General features: G+C 42.3%; 1 protein-coding gene across 3 annotated transcripts in view; it reads left to right on the top strand.

Annotated features, from left to right (window-relative positions):
• The window catches only part of dnajc1 (DnaJ (Hsp40) homolog, subfamily C, member 1), a 242,884-nt gene that overhangs the window by 96,609 nt on the left and 132,462 nt on the right, over positions 1–13,813 (top strand). For 2 of the 3 annotated variants that reach the window (XM_043690433.1, XM_043690435.1), the window contains one exon: positions 3,748–3,913. In XM_043690433.1, coding sequence (XP_043546368.1) covers positions 3,748–3,913 — 166 coding nt within the window. Of the gene's footprint in view, positions 1–3,579; positions 3,612–3,747; positions 3,914–13,813 lie in introns of those variants that run through there. The other variant, XM_043690434.1, reaches the window with a different exon arrangement.

The following is a 13,813-nucleotide window of genomic DNA, read 5'->3' as shown; positions in this document are numbered from 1 at the left end:
ACACCGACCCACCGAAGCGCAACCCACCCAGACACATTCCCCTACATTTATCCCTTCACCTAACACTACCAGCAATTTTAGCATGGCCAATTCACCTAACCTGCACACTTTTTTGGATTGTGGGAGGAAACCGGAGCACCCGGAGGAAACCCACGCAGACACGGAGAATGTGCAAACTCCACACAGAGTTGCCTGAGGCGGGGAATTGAACCCGGGTCTCTGGCGCTGTGAGGCAGCAGTGCTAACCACTGTGCTACCGTGTCGCCCCCAGGGAAAAAAAAATCTGGTTCACTGATGTTCTTTAGGGAAGGAAACAGTCATACTTAACTGGTCTGGCCTGCATGTAATTCCAGACTCTCAGCAATACTCTTAACTGCTCTCTGGGCAAATTAGGGATGGCAGTAAATGTTGGCCAAGTCAATGATGCCAAGACAAAATAAAATTACTCTTTTTGTTGTGACGTTAGGTAGAATACTTGGAGATTGAGGGGCAAGAAGTTAGAATTCAATGTTTGTAAAGTGGTGGGAGGGGAAAAGCATTGCACAGTCCCTTTAAAGTATCGTGCTTTTTCTGTGCTTAGAGATTAAAATGGATATCTGTGAGCAGCAGCTTGAAAGGTTGCAAGTACACAGAGAGCACCAGAATTGAAACATGTGTATTGAAAGGTCGTGCAGTTAGCAGGCCACGCTTTACTTTTTACCAAGAAAACTGGCTTTTCACTTTAGCCAATCAGTTTGAACCAGGTACTTAGATACCAAAATCCTATTACATTTAAGACTGATGGTTTTGACAACATAGGACCAATCCTATTGTAAGAAATATTGATACGTCATCAAGGGTATAAAAGAAGGGGGCACTTGGACAAAGACCCAGAGCTAATGGCCCTCAGCTCTCAAGGGAGAATCACTGGCTCTTGCAGACGTCTCTGTTTTAGACAAAGCACCATTAAATAACAATGGTACCAACGACACAACTAGTTAATATTCCTGGCAGAAGAATCAACGGCGAAGGCACACAACATTCCAAAAGACACAATCTGGCTGTAATTTTGAGAGACTAAAATCTATTTTTTATAGTTGAATGGGACTCCTGTTTATTGGAATAGCATACCATTAGTATCTAGCTTTACTCGTGAACAGTTAGTAGTTAGAAGGGATTTATTTGGTTTGTTAATAGTTTAATTAACTTCTTCACTGTTAAGAGTTAGATAAATAAATTGTTGTTTGTTGACTTAAAATAAATCTCTGACACTAGTTTAATCACTAGAAGTTGCTGAAAAGCAGGTTATACTGTTTTTCACACTCCTTTCCCAGATTATGGGACAAGGTGTTCCTGTTTGGGTGTCTTGGTTTTAGTTCTCAGAGCGGGCGTGGGGGAGTGTTGGTGGTCAACCTCTGCTTTATCTAGATTTCTCCATATCTGTTTCTGTAGCTAATCTAATCCTTATTGTGCAATCATGGCTAGTATTGCAAATATTACTCTACTAGTACTTGATCCATCTCAATCCATCTTGAGTCAAGATTGGTATACAGACAGACTTTGACCTTGCATCATTAATGCATTGTCTGAGCTGAGCTATCACCTTTTGTTATAAAACCTTAAGTTATCTCGAGACTTAAAAGAAGTGCTGGGATTTGCACATTAATGAAGCGAAACCTGCATTCTATAAGATGAAATACTTAACAATCCAGGTTTGTTCAATATATCAGTGCATAACACTGTAATCTTTTGCTGTAAATTCTGTGTCTCATGATCTTATACTCCACAATCACCTGATGAAGAAGCAGTGCTCAAAAAGCTAGTGCTTCCAAATAAACCAGTTGGACTATAACCTGGTGGTGTGTGATTTCTAACTTTGTCCACCCCAGTCCAGAACTGGCTTCTCCCATAATAGTGTGTAATGGCAGACTACGTGATAACAAGGCCTGATGTGTGTGGTAAGGGGGGCTAGGACATAGGAATATAAAAGGAGGGATGTACTTCTGATGTTCCAGAAGGCTCATGTCAGACCAAATTTGGAGTGTTTTGCTCAGTTTTGGGCCCCATATCTCAGGAAGAATGCACTGGTCCTGGAGTGTGCTCAGAGGAGGTTCACGAGAATGGTCCCAGGAATGAAAAGTTGAACATATGAGGAACATTTGAGGACTCTGGATTTATATTCGATGGAGTTTAGAAGGACGAGGGGGATCCAGTTGTCCAGGCCATTCAGTATTCTGTATGTTTCAGAGTAGATGTAGGGAAGATGTTCCTATTGGTAGGAGAGACTAGGACCTGAGGGCATAGCCTTCGATAAAGGGAAACTTCTTTAGGCAGAGAGTGGTGAATGTATGGAAATCATTGCCACAGAAGGCTGTGGAGACCAGATCATTGAGTATATTTAAGACTGAGATAGATAACTCTTGATCCCCCTTGACAATCAAGAACCTATGGGGAGAAAGTGGGAGAATGGGGTTGAGAAACTTATCAGCCTTGAGTGAATGACAGAGCAGACTTGATAGGCTGATTGGCCTAATTTTTGCTCCTTTGCCTCATGGTCTTATGGGCATGAGTGAATTCAGGCCATAAAAGTACTGAAATTGACATTGCGTCCGGACGGCTGTAGGGTCTCTAAGCGGAAAATGAGGTGGTATTCTTCATGAAGAAAACCTTAAGAGAATTCTTAGCTAGGAATTCCAAGACCATTTGTGCTTCACCCTTTACCTATTTAGAAAATAATCTACTCTTGATTCTTTGTACCTAAATGCATAACTTCACACTTTCCAACATTTTATTTCTTCTGTCACTTCTTTGTCCACTCTCCTATCCTGACCAAGCCCTTCTACAGTCTTCCTGCTTTTTCAACACTACCACCTATCTTTGTGCTATCTGTCAGGCAAATTGTGTTTGCATTAATAAATATACAAAGCTGTGGGTGATGAACAATATTGCAAGGTAATGTTGCATCTTGCCCATAATGAAATACCTGATACACAGACTTACCTTGAGCAATGTCATGGAAGAACTGCTGGTAATAATATCTATCTTTGAATATCTCAGGATCCAGTTTAAAAAGAATACATTTCAGGACATTTATCATCCTGAACCAAAATTTGTTGTGTACGTAACTTGCTTCAAAATAGTAGATCATACTGTTCTTCATCCAGCCACTAGGAGGTGCACATGCATGGCCAGGAGTTGCAAACACATTTAACATTAGTCATTCTCAAGAACCTGTACCCGTGGAGTAACACATTCACCATCTTGTTAGAACTTAGATTTAAACCATCTGTATTTTCCTTGTGCGACAATATACCCAGAAACTACAGCTTCTCCATTTTATTTCTCCTGTCAACGTAATGTCTCATGAGAGTTAATGGAGCTTTCCTCACTAGTGGAATAAATGAGCATTCTTGTATTCCACACTGATTTCATTTTTAATGAAATTGACATGATTTTCCTTTTGTAAATAGAAGTTGGTAAAATTTGCATTAAATGTAGCGCTTAACATCCATAACAATAATATATTAGTGGAACTAATAATTATTGTTTTGGTAATAAATTGTTGAATAAAAGGCAATCTTCAGCACAGTTTCTTAAATGCACTTTAATTCTTGGATGAAATTCTTACGAAGGTGAATGGACTATAACTTTTCAGTTTGCAAAAGAAACTTGAATATTAAGCAATTGACATAATTTCCAAAATAATTGAAGGGATAATATTTTTAATCCACAATTCCCTTTTTAAGAAAAACAAATTTCTGTTTTCAGATATGATGAAGTTTTGAAAAATGGCCTGCCGGATTGGAGACAGCCTGTTTTCTACTACCGGAGAGTGAGGAAGATGAGTAATGTGGAGCTTTCTCTGCTCCTCTTCATTATTCTGACTGTGGGCCATTATGCTGTGGTTTGGTCGATATACTTTGAGAAACAACTGGTAAGTTGATGTGGATGTGGAAGAGTTTTAGTGAAAAATATTGCTGACTTCTACATTGCTAATATTCTAAAAAATATAAATCTGTATTAGTAATATGTCACATTATCACTCTCCTTGGCATTTGTCCCATTGTTTAAAAAACTCCATTCAAGTTTTTACATGGTTCTATTAATATACATTGATTTGCAAATTTCCTCTGGAATTTTAACTTTAGTTTTTAGTAGGAATGTGTGTGTTTGTTTCAATATGTAACAGTTTGATCAATTGCGTGTTTTTAAGAACATAAGATGTAGGAGCAGAAGCAGACCATTCGGTTCAACACATCTGCTCCACCATTTACAGAGAACATAACTGATCTGATAATACTCTACTCCCCTTTCTTGCCGATTCCCCATAACCCTTGATTCTCTTGTTGATTAGAGAACTGTTTATCCTTGCCTTGGCCATCCTTCACGACCCAGCCACTACAGCCCTCCATATCCATTTGATCTAGGTAAGATGGAGGATGGGAAAAAACTGTGGCTGTAAGCTGCTCCTTTTTTTTTTGAGGTACTTTAGGTGTTAGAGGTGATTTCCTTGAATTCTAGGAGTAGTAATTACTGTTTTATAAGCATTGTTTTGGAACTTTGGGGAAAAAAAATTATCAAAACATCGGCACTTTGAAAAGGAGGAAGAGAACAAAGGCAGGGACCACCTGTTAAGTGAGACAGAGAAAGAAACCTACACTGCTGTCTGACACACAGCAGTGAATCTGCACAGCTACTGCCTTTGCTGTTTGTGTTTCTGGACATCAGAGTGCACCTAAGAAAAATTAACAAATGTCGAAATTCACAGCTGACTTTGGCGGAGCGTGTGTGGGAGGGCTCACTGCGCGAGAACAAATAAGTCCACGGTTTTTAAATGTAACCTAGCTGTCTTTTTGAATAGTGTGTAAAGTGGATTTTTTTGGTTTTATGTTTTATTGGGATCTGTATCTTGATTAAAATTTAAAAATATAAAACATAGTTTATAATTGATCCTGAAGCAGTGTTTTTAGAGCATGATTTGGAGGAGCCAGTGTTGGACTAGAGTGGATAAAGTTTAAAGTTACACAACACTAGGTTATAGTCCAACAGGTTTATTTGGAGACACTAGCTTTTGATGCGCTGCTTCTTCATCAGGTGGTTGAGGAGCAGGACCATAAGACGCAGAATTTATAGCAAAACAGGTTTTTTGGTATAAATTCTGTGTCTGGAAGTAGGTTTGCTCACTGAATTGGAAGGTTCGGTTTCAGACATTGCATCACCGCACTAGGTAACATCATCAGTGAACCTCTGGATGAAGCGCTGGTGGTATGGCCTGCTTATTATTTATGTGTTGAAGTTTCCTTGGGTTGGTGATGTCATTTCCTGTTCTTTTTCTCAAGGGGTGATAAATAGGATCCAAGTCAATGTGTTTGTTGATAGAGTTCTGGTTGGAAGGCCATGTATCTATGAATTCTCGCATGTGTCTCTGTTTGGCTTTTCCTAGGATGGATGTGCTGTCCCAGTCAGAAGTGGTGTCCTTCCTCATCTGTATGTAAGGATACTAGTGAGAGAGGGTCATGCCTTTTTGTGATTAGTTGATGTTCATGTATCCTGGTGGCAAGTTTTCTGCCTGTCCAATGTAATGTTTGTTACAGTTCTTGCAAGGTATTTTGTAAATGACATTAGTTTTGCTTGTCTGTGCAGGGTCCTTCAAGTTCATTAGCTGCTGTTTTAGTGTTTTGGTGGGTTTGTGGGCTACTATGATGCCAAGAGGTCTGAGTAGTCTGGCATTTAGACAGGTAGGTAGTGCAAAAGTCACCTGTGGCATGGCAGATTTGCTAGAGCTGCTTGGGGGGAATTTAAACCAGTAAGTTGTAGGGGGGGCGGAAATCAGTAAGGAAAGAGATCAGTCTGAGACTGGTACAGTTCGGGAAAGGAGCAAGTCAAACAGTCTGGGTGGGCAGGAACAAAGCAGAGAGCAAGGTAAATTAAACTGCATTTATTTCAATCCAAGAGGCCTAATAGGGAAGGCAGATGAACTCCAGGCATGGTTAGATACTGGAATATAAACGTCGATTCTCCTGCTCCTTGGATGCTACCTGACCTGTTGCGCTTTTCCAGCAACACATTTTCAGCTCTGATCTCCAGCATCTGCAGTCCTCACTTTCTCTACTGGAATATCATAGCAATTACAAAGATGTGGCTCAGGGATGGGCTGGACTGACAGCTTAATGTTCCAGGATACTAATGCAATGGAATGATAGAAAAGGGGGGCAAGGGAGGAGGAGAGTGGCGTTTTTAATAAGGGATAACGTTACGGCTGTAATTAAGGAGGATGTTGCGTGGAATACGTCCAGGAAAGTCACTTGGGTGGGACTGAGAAATAAGAAAATGCAGGTCAGCTTATTTGGATTGTACTGTGGACCCCCCCCCACCAAACACAATAGTCAGCGGGAAATTGAGAAACAGATTTGTGGGAGATCTGTTACCTGTGAGAATAATAGGGTGGTAATGATAGGAGATTTTAACTTTCGAAACGTTGACTGGGACTGTCATAGTGTTAAGGGTATGGATGAAAGGAATTTGTTCAGTGTGTACAAGAAAATTTTCAGATTCAGTATGTGGATGTACCTTACTAGAGAAGATGGAAAACTTCACCTACTCTTAGGAAGTAAGGCAGGGCAAGTGACTGAGGTGTCAGCGGGGGAGCACTTTGGGGCCAGCGACCATAATTCTATTAGTTTTAAAATAGTGATGGGAAAGGTTAGACATGATCTAAAAGTTTAAATTCTAAATTGGAAGAAGATTGATTTTAATGGTATTAGGCAAGAACTTTCAAAAGCTGATTGGGTGTGGATGTTCGCAAGTGAAAGGACAGCTGGAAAATGGGAAGCCTTCAAAAATGAGATAACGAGAGTCCAGAGACAATATATTCCCTGTTCGGGTGAAAGGCAAGGCTGGTAGGTGTAGGAATTGCTCTGGCTCAAAGATAGAAGACAGAGGGTGGTGGTGGAGGGTTCTTTTTCAGACTGGAGGCCTGTGACCCAGTGGAGTGCCACAAGGATCGGTGCTGGGTCCTCTACTTTTAGTCATTTTCATAAATGATTTGGATGCGAGCACAAGAGGTATAGTTAGTAAATTTGTAGATGACACCAAAATTGAAGGTGTAGTGGACAGTGAAGAGGGTTACCGCAGATTACAACAGGATCTGTACCAGATGGGCCAATGGGCAGAGAGGTGGCAGATGGAGTTTAATTCAGATAAATGCAAGGTGTTGCATTTTGGGAAGGCAAATCTTAGCAGGACTTATCCACTTCATGGAAAGGTCCTAGGGAGTGTTGCTGAACAAAGCGACCTTGGAGTGCAGGTTCACAGCACCTTGAAAGTGGAGTCGCAGGTAGATAGGATGGTGAAGAAGGCGTTTGGTATGCTTTCTTTTATTGGTCAGAGGGAGATCATTTTGTGGCTGTACAGGACATTGGTTAGGCCACTGTTGGAATATTGCGTGCAATTCTGGTCTCCTTCCTATTGGAAAGATGTTGGGAAACTTAAAAGGGTTCAGAAAAGATTTACAAGGATGTTGCCAGGGTTGGAGGATTTGAGCTATAGGGAGAGGCTGAACAGGCTGAAGAGGTTTACAAAATTATGAGGGGCATGGATAGGGTAAATATGCAAAGTCTTTTCCCTGGGGTCGGGGAGTCCAGAACTAGAGGGTGTAGGTTTAGGGTGAGAGGGGAAAGATATAAAAGAGATCCAACGGGCAACGTTTTCACACACAAGGTGGTACGTGTATGGAATGAGCTGCCAGAGGAAGTGGTGGAGGCTGGAACAATTGCAACATTTAAGAGGCATTTGAATGGATATATGAATAGGAAGGGTTTGGAGGGATATGGGCAGGGTGCTGGCAGGTGGGACTAGATTGGGTTGGGATATCTGGTCGGCATGGATGGGTTGGACTGAAGCGTCTGTTTCTATTCTGTACATCTCTAGGACTCTATTTGGTTCAGAAAAAGAAGGAAGCATATGTCAGGTATAGACAGCAGAAATTGAGTGAATTCTTAGAGTCTTAGTGGGTTTTTGGAAGATTTGTAGCTCCGATTGAGGTTCTGGATGTAGGTTTGCTCACTGAGCTGGAAGGTTCATTTCTAGATGTTTTGTCACTCTACTAGCCTCAACTATATCGTAGTAGGGCAGCAACAAACACTACATTGGACAAACAGGCAGAAAACTAGCCGCCAGGATACATGAACACCAACTAGCTACAAAACGACATGACCCTCTCTCACTAGTACCCTTACATACAGATAAGAAAGGATACCACTTTGACTGGGCCGACGCATCCACCCTCGGACAAGCCGAACAAAGACACGCACAAGAAGTCCTAGAAGCACAGAGTTCCGGTTGGAATGCACATGAACACCAACTAGCTACAAAACGACATGACCCTCTCTCACTAGTACCCTTACATACAGATAAGAAAGGATACCACTTTGACTGGGCCAACGCATCCACCCTCGGACAAGCCGAACAAAGACACGCACAAGAAGTCCTAGAAGCACAGAGATCCGGTTGGAATGCCATCAACAAACACATTGAGGTAGGGCCCATCTACCACCCCTGAGAAAAAGAACAGGAAGTGACTTCACCACAGGAAATGACATCACCAATCCAAAGAAACCCAAAAATATAAATAGACAGCAGGAATTATCAGCAGTGTTTCGCCTGAAGCCCACTGAAGACGTTCTCTAGTAGGGTGATGAAATGTCTGGAAATGAACCTTCCAGCTCAGAGAGCAAACCTACATCCAGATCCTTGGAGTATAAACGCAGCAGGAATTAAGAGGGAAATCAGGACGGTAAAAAGGCGACATGAGGTAGCTTCGGTAGATAGAGTTAAGGAGAATCAAACATTCAGGACAAAAGGGTAACTAGGGAGAGAATAGGCCCCTTAAAGATCAGCGAAGAACCACAGGAGATGGAGGGGATACTAAGCAAGTATTTTGCATCAGTGTTTACTGTGGAGAAGGACATGGGACAGACAGAATGTGGGGAAATAGATGGTGACATCCATATTACAGAGGAGGAGATGCTGGATGCCTTAAAGTACATAGAAGTGGATAAATCCCCAGGACCTGATCAGGTGTACTCTAGGACTCTGTGGGAAGCTAGGGAAGTGATTGCTGGGCCCTTGGCGAGATATTTGAAGTGCCAGAAGGCTGGAGGTGGCTAATATGGTGCCACTATTTAAGAAAGGGGTAAGGAAAAGCCAGGAACCAGTGAATCTGACAGTATTTACGTGCATTTAGAAAGGCAAGGACTGATTAGGGATGGTCAACATAGCTTCGGGTGTGGGAAATCATGTCTCATGAACTTGATTGAGTTTTTTGAAGAAGTAACAAAGAGGATTGCTGAGGGCAGAGCGGTGGATGTGATCTGTATGGACTTCAGTAAGGCTTTCAGCGAGGTTTCTGATGGTAGAGTGGTTAGCAAGGTTAGATCACGTGGAATACAGGGAGAACTAGCCACTTGGATACAGAGCTGTCTGGAAGGTAAAAGATAGGTGGTGGTGAAGGGTTGCTTTTCAAAATGGAGGCCTGTTACCAGCGGTGTGCCACAAGGATCGGTGCTAGGCCTATTGAGTTTTGTCACTTATACAAATGATTTGGATGTGAACATAGGAGATACAGTTGGTAAGTTTGCAGATGACACCAAAATTGGAGGTGTAGTGAACAACGAAGAAGGTTACCTCCGATTACAATGGCATCTTGATCAGATGGGCCAATGGGCTTGAGGAGTGGCAGGTGGAGTTTAATTTAGATAAATTTAGATTATCTAAATTTAATTTAGATAAATTTAGATTAATTTAGATAAGTGCATTTAGATGCACCTTGGAAAGACAAATCAGGGCACGACTTATATACTTAATTGTAAGCTTCTGGAGAGTGTTGCTGAACAGAGAGACCTTGGAGTGCAGGCTCATAGTTCCTTGAAAGTGGAGTCTCAGATAGAATAGTGAGGAAGACTCTTAGTATATTTTCCTTTAATGGTTAAAACATTGAGTACAGGACTTGGGAGGTCATGTTGTGCTTGTACAAGACACTGGTTAGCCGCTTTTGGAATATTGTGTGCAATTCTGGTCTCCTTTCCATAGGAAGGATGTTGTGAAACTTGAATGTGTTCAGAAAAGATTTACAAGGACGTTGCCAGGGTCAGAGAATTTGAGCTATAGGGAGAGGCTGAATAGACTAGGAGTGTTTTTTTTTCTGGAGTGTCAGAGGCTGAGGGGTAACCTTTATAGAGTACATGAATAGTAAGAGTTTAGAGTGATATGGGCCAAGTGCTGGCAAATGTGATTAGATTAATCTGAGGATATCTTGTTGGCATGGATGAGTTGGACCGAAGGGCCTGTTTCCGAGCTGCACATCTCTATTGACTCTAAGTGCCATGTGAATTATGACAATTAGATGACATATTTCCAAATAGTTGCCAAATTCAATCCTGCCAAGTGATAGAGGAAATGCTTGAGGTTTTCAATAGGTCATTCAGAGGTATTCAAGGATTACTGAGCAGTCACTTTTGGGTCAGTGGATGGAGACAGACCAAAATGTTATCACCTTCAAGCTGCTAATCTAAAACTGTTTTCCTGTTCTATTTTGCTTGGGAGGCCTGAAACATCAGGGCAGCCCAAGCCATTCCCTAATTCTTGTGTTCGGTAAGATTCTAAAAGTATTGTCTGCTGAAATGTATGTCTGTTGTAAACCTGAGTTTTTGTTTGCATCCTGTATTGCTGGAATATTGCAAAAGTTTTCAATGTTGGTTTGAAAATCTTTCAATCTTAATGAGGTGGGAGAAACAGAGTTAAATCATATTGATAAAGAAAATTATTCTTAAAATTCCTTTTTGGTCATTTTCCTTGACACAGTCTATAATGCTGACTAAAATGTCCAGTTTCCCGGGATTTTCTGGTTTCTTCGGACCTGTTGCACTGGATACTGTTGTAATGATGCACCCACACACTGCAATTTATGCTAGAGCGGCAATAAACTTTAGCTTGTGTATATAGACAATTGAACATTATTTTGAGTAAAGATTTGTCATAAGTAATCAATATTTGTTTTATTATGCTAATTATTCTCATGGACTGTGAGTATTGTTGGCAAGACTAGAATTTATTGCTCTTGAGAACATGTTGGCGAATTGTTTCGTCCAAGCAGTATAGGGACTGTCAGTGCTCTTAGAAAAGGAGTTCCAAGTTTGTGACCAGTGATACTGATGAAATGACAATATAATTCCAGGTCAATGTGATGTGTGGCTTAAGAGTAGAATAGGTAGGCAGCAAGTTCTCAGGTATTTGCTCCTTTTGTGTGGTTTTTGAATAGTGCTTTTGAAGGTGGCTTGGCATGTTTTAACAAGTAAAAGCTGCTATGTTTGTTAGCCATTTTGCTTTCCAAAGTAAATTTGAAATCTTTAACTTATTTATTTTCTCTCTTGTAGTTCTTCCTAATTTGCAGTATGGCAGAAAGTGCAAACAATTTTTAAGATTTAACTGGGGAGATGATGGTATTGTCATTGGATTGTTCATCCAGAAACAAAAGTAATGTTCTGGGGATCTGGGTTCAATTAAAAAAATCCTGGAATTAAGAGCGCAATGCTGGCCATGAAACCATTGTCAATTATCACGAGGGCAAGAAAACCCCATCAGGTTCACCTGGGAAGGAAATCTGCCATCCTTAACCTGATCTGGTTGACATGTGACTCCAGACCCACAGCAATGTGGTTGACTTTTAACTGTCATCTGGGCAATTAGGGATGAGTCCAGCCAGCGATGTCCTCATCCTGTGAATGAATTAAAAAACATTAACTGAGAGCTAGCTTTGGGTGCTAGTCAAAAAACATTAGAAACTGAGCTGCTGGAGTCATAGGTGTGAGGAGATTTCTTTAATATACTAAAATGTATGAGAAAAGAAAACCATTCTGTTGATTTGAGTGTACATTCAGTGACTCTTGAAGCCTGATCACACTCTGTGTTTCAGGCTGGAAGAACACATCAATCCAGGCAATATCAGGAGGTAGAGAAGTCAACGTTTCAGTTAAAACCCTTCTTCAGAACTGGGGGGTGAGGGGAGCTGCAGATAAAGGAGGGCTGGGGGAGGGTTTTGGGTGTGGAGTGTTGAGGTAGTGATAGGTGAACACAGGTAGACAGTATGGCCTGTTCACATCCAGTCCCCTTCCACCAATACCCTGCTCCGCCTCACCGAATTAATCCTCACCCTCAATAACTTTTCCTTCAACTCTTTCCATTTCCTTCAAACCCAGGGGTGGCCATGGGCACCTGCATGGGTCCCAGCTATGCCTGCCTGTTCGTCAGCTACGTCAAACAGTCCCTCTTCAGTACCTACACGAGCACAATTCCCCAGCTCTTCTGCCATTACATCGATGACTGCGTCAGTACATCCTGCACCCAGGCTGAACTAGGAGCAGTAAACTGCCTTCGCCAATAAATTCCAACCTGCCCTTATATTCACATGCTCTATCTTGGACACCTCCCTCCTGTTTCTTGACCTCTTTGTTTCCATCTCCAGCAATAGACTACTGATGGACATGTACTGTAAACCTATAGACTCCCATAACTAGGTGGACTTAGCTTCCTCCTACTCATATCCTGTGAGAACTCTATCCCGTTTTCCCAATTCCTTCATCTCCGTTGCATCTGCTTGGATGAGGAGCTGTCTGGCATCTCAGGTGCCCACCTATTTTGAACAATGTGCTTTCCCCCCTCTGTTATCCTGACAGCCATCCACCTGCACCTCCTCCATTTCCTGTTCCACTGCTCTAAATGCCCCCCCACTCTAAACGTAAAAAAGACAGGGACCACTTGTCCTCACCTACCACCCCATCAGTCTCCACATCCAATCTATCATCCTTAAGCACTTCTGCCATCTTCAACTAGACCCCATCACGAAGAATATCTTCCCCATCCCATCCCTCTCTGCCTTCCACAAAGACCGCTCACTTCGTCATTCCTTGGTTCATGCCAGACACTCCCCTATCTTCTCGTGCAACTGTAAAAGATGCAACACCTGCTGGCATACCATCTGCCTCACCTCCATCTAGGGCCCCAAACAGTCCTTCCAGGTGAGGCAGAGGTTCACCTGCCTCTCCTACAACCTAGTTGGAACCTTGGAAGTAGGTGAGCACTTTGATAGCGATCACAATTCTGTTATGTTTACTTTAGTGATAGAAAGGGATTGGTGTATACCACTGGGCAAGAGTTACTGCTGGGGAAAAGGCAATTAGATTACTAACAGTGTGGAAACAGGCCCTTCGGCCCAACAAGTCCACACCAACCTGCCGAAGCGCAACCCACCCAGACCCATTCCCCTACATTTACCCCTTCACCTAACACTACAGGCAATTTAGCATGGCCAATTCACCTAACCCGCACATTTTTGGACTGTGGGAGGGAAACCGGAGCACCCAGTGAAAAACCACGCAGACACAGGGAGAATGTGCAAACACCACACAGTCATTCGCCTGAGGCGGGAATTGAATCCGGGTCTCTGGCGCTGTGAGGCAGCAGTGCTAACCACTGTGCCACCGTGCCGCCCACAATTACGATGAGATTAGGCAAGATTTAGGAAGCATAGGATGGGGAAGGAAACTGCAGGGGCTGGGCACATTAGAAATGTGGAGCTTATTCGAGGAAAAGCTCCTGAGTGTCCTAGATAAGTATGTACCTGTCAGGCAGGGAGGAAGCTGTAGAGCGCGGGAGCCGTGGTTTATGAAGGAAGTGGAGTCTCTGGTCAAGAGGAAGAAAGCTTATGTTAGAATGAGATGTGAAGGCTCAGTTAGGGCGCTTGAGGGTTACAAGGTAGCCAGGAAAGACCTAAAGAGAG

This window comes from Chiloscyllium plagiosum, chromosome 5 (genome assembly GCF_004010195.1).
Source record: "Chiloscyllium plagiosum isolate BGI_BamShark_2017 chromosome 5, ASM401019v2, whole genome shotgun sequence".
Taxonomy (NCBI): domain Eukaryota; kingdom Metazoa; phylum Chordata; class Chondrichthyes; order Orectolobiformes; family Hemiscylliidae; genus Chiloscyllium; species Chiloscyllium plagiosum.
The sequence above is the reverse complement of the archived record's forward strand: the minus strand, read 5'-3'. Positions and strand labels throughout refer to the sequence as shown.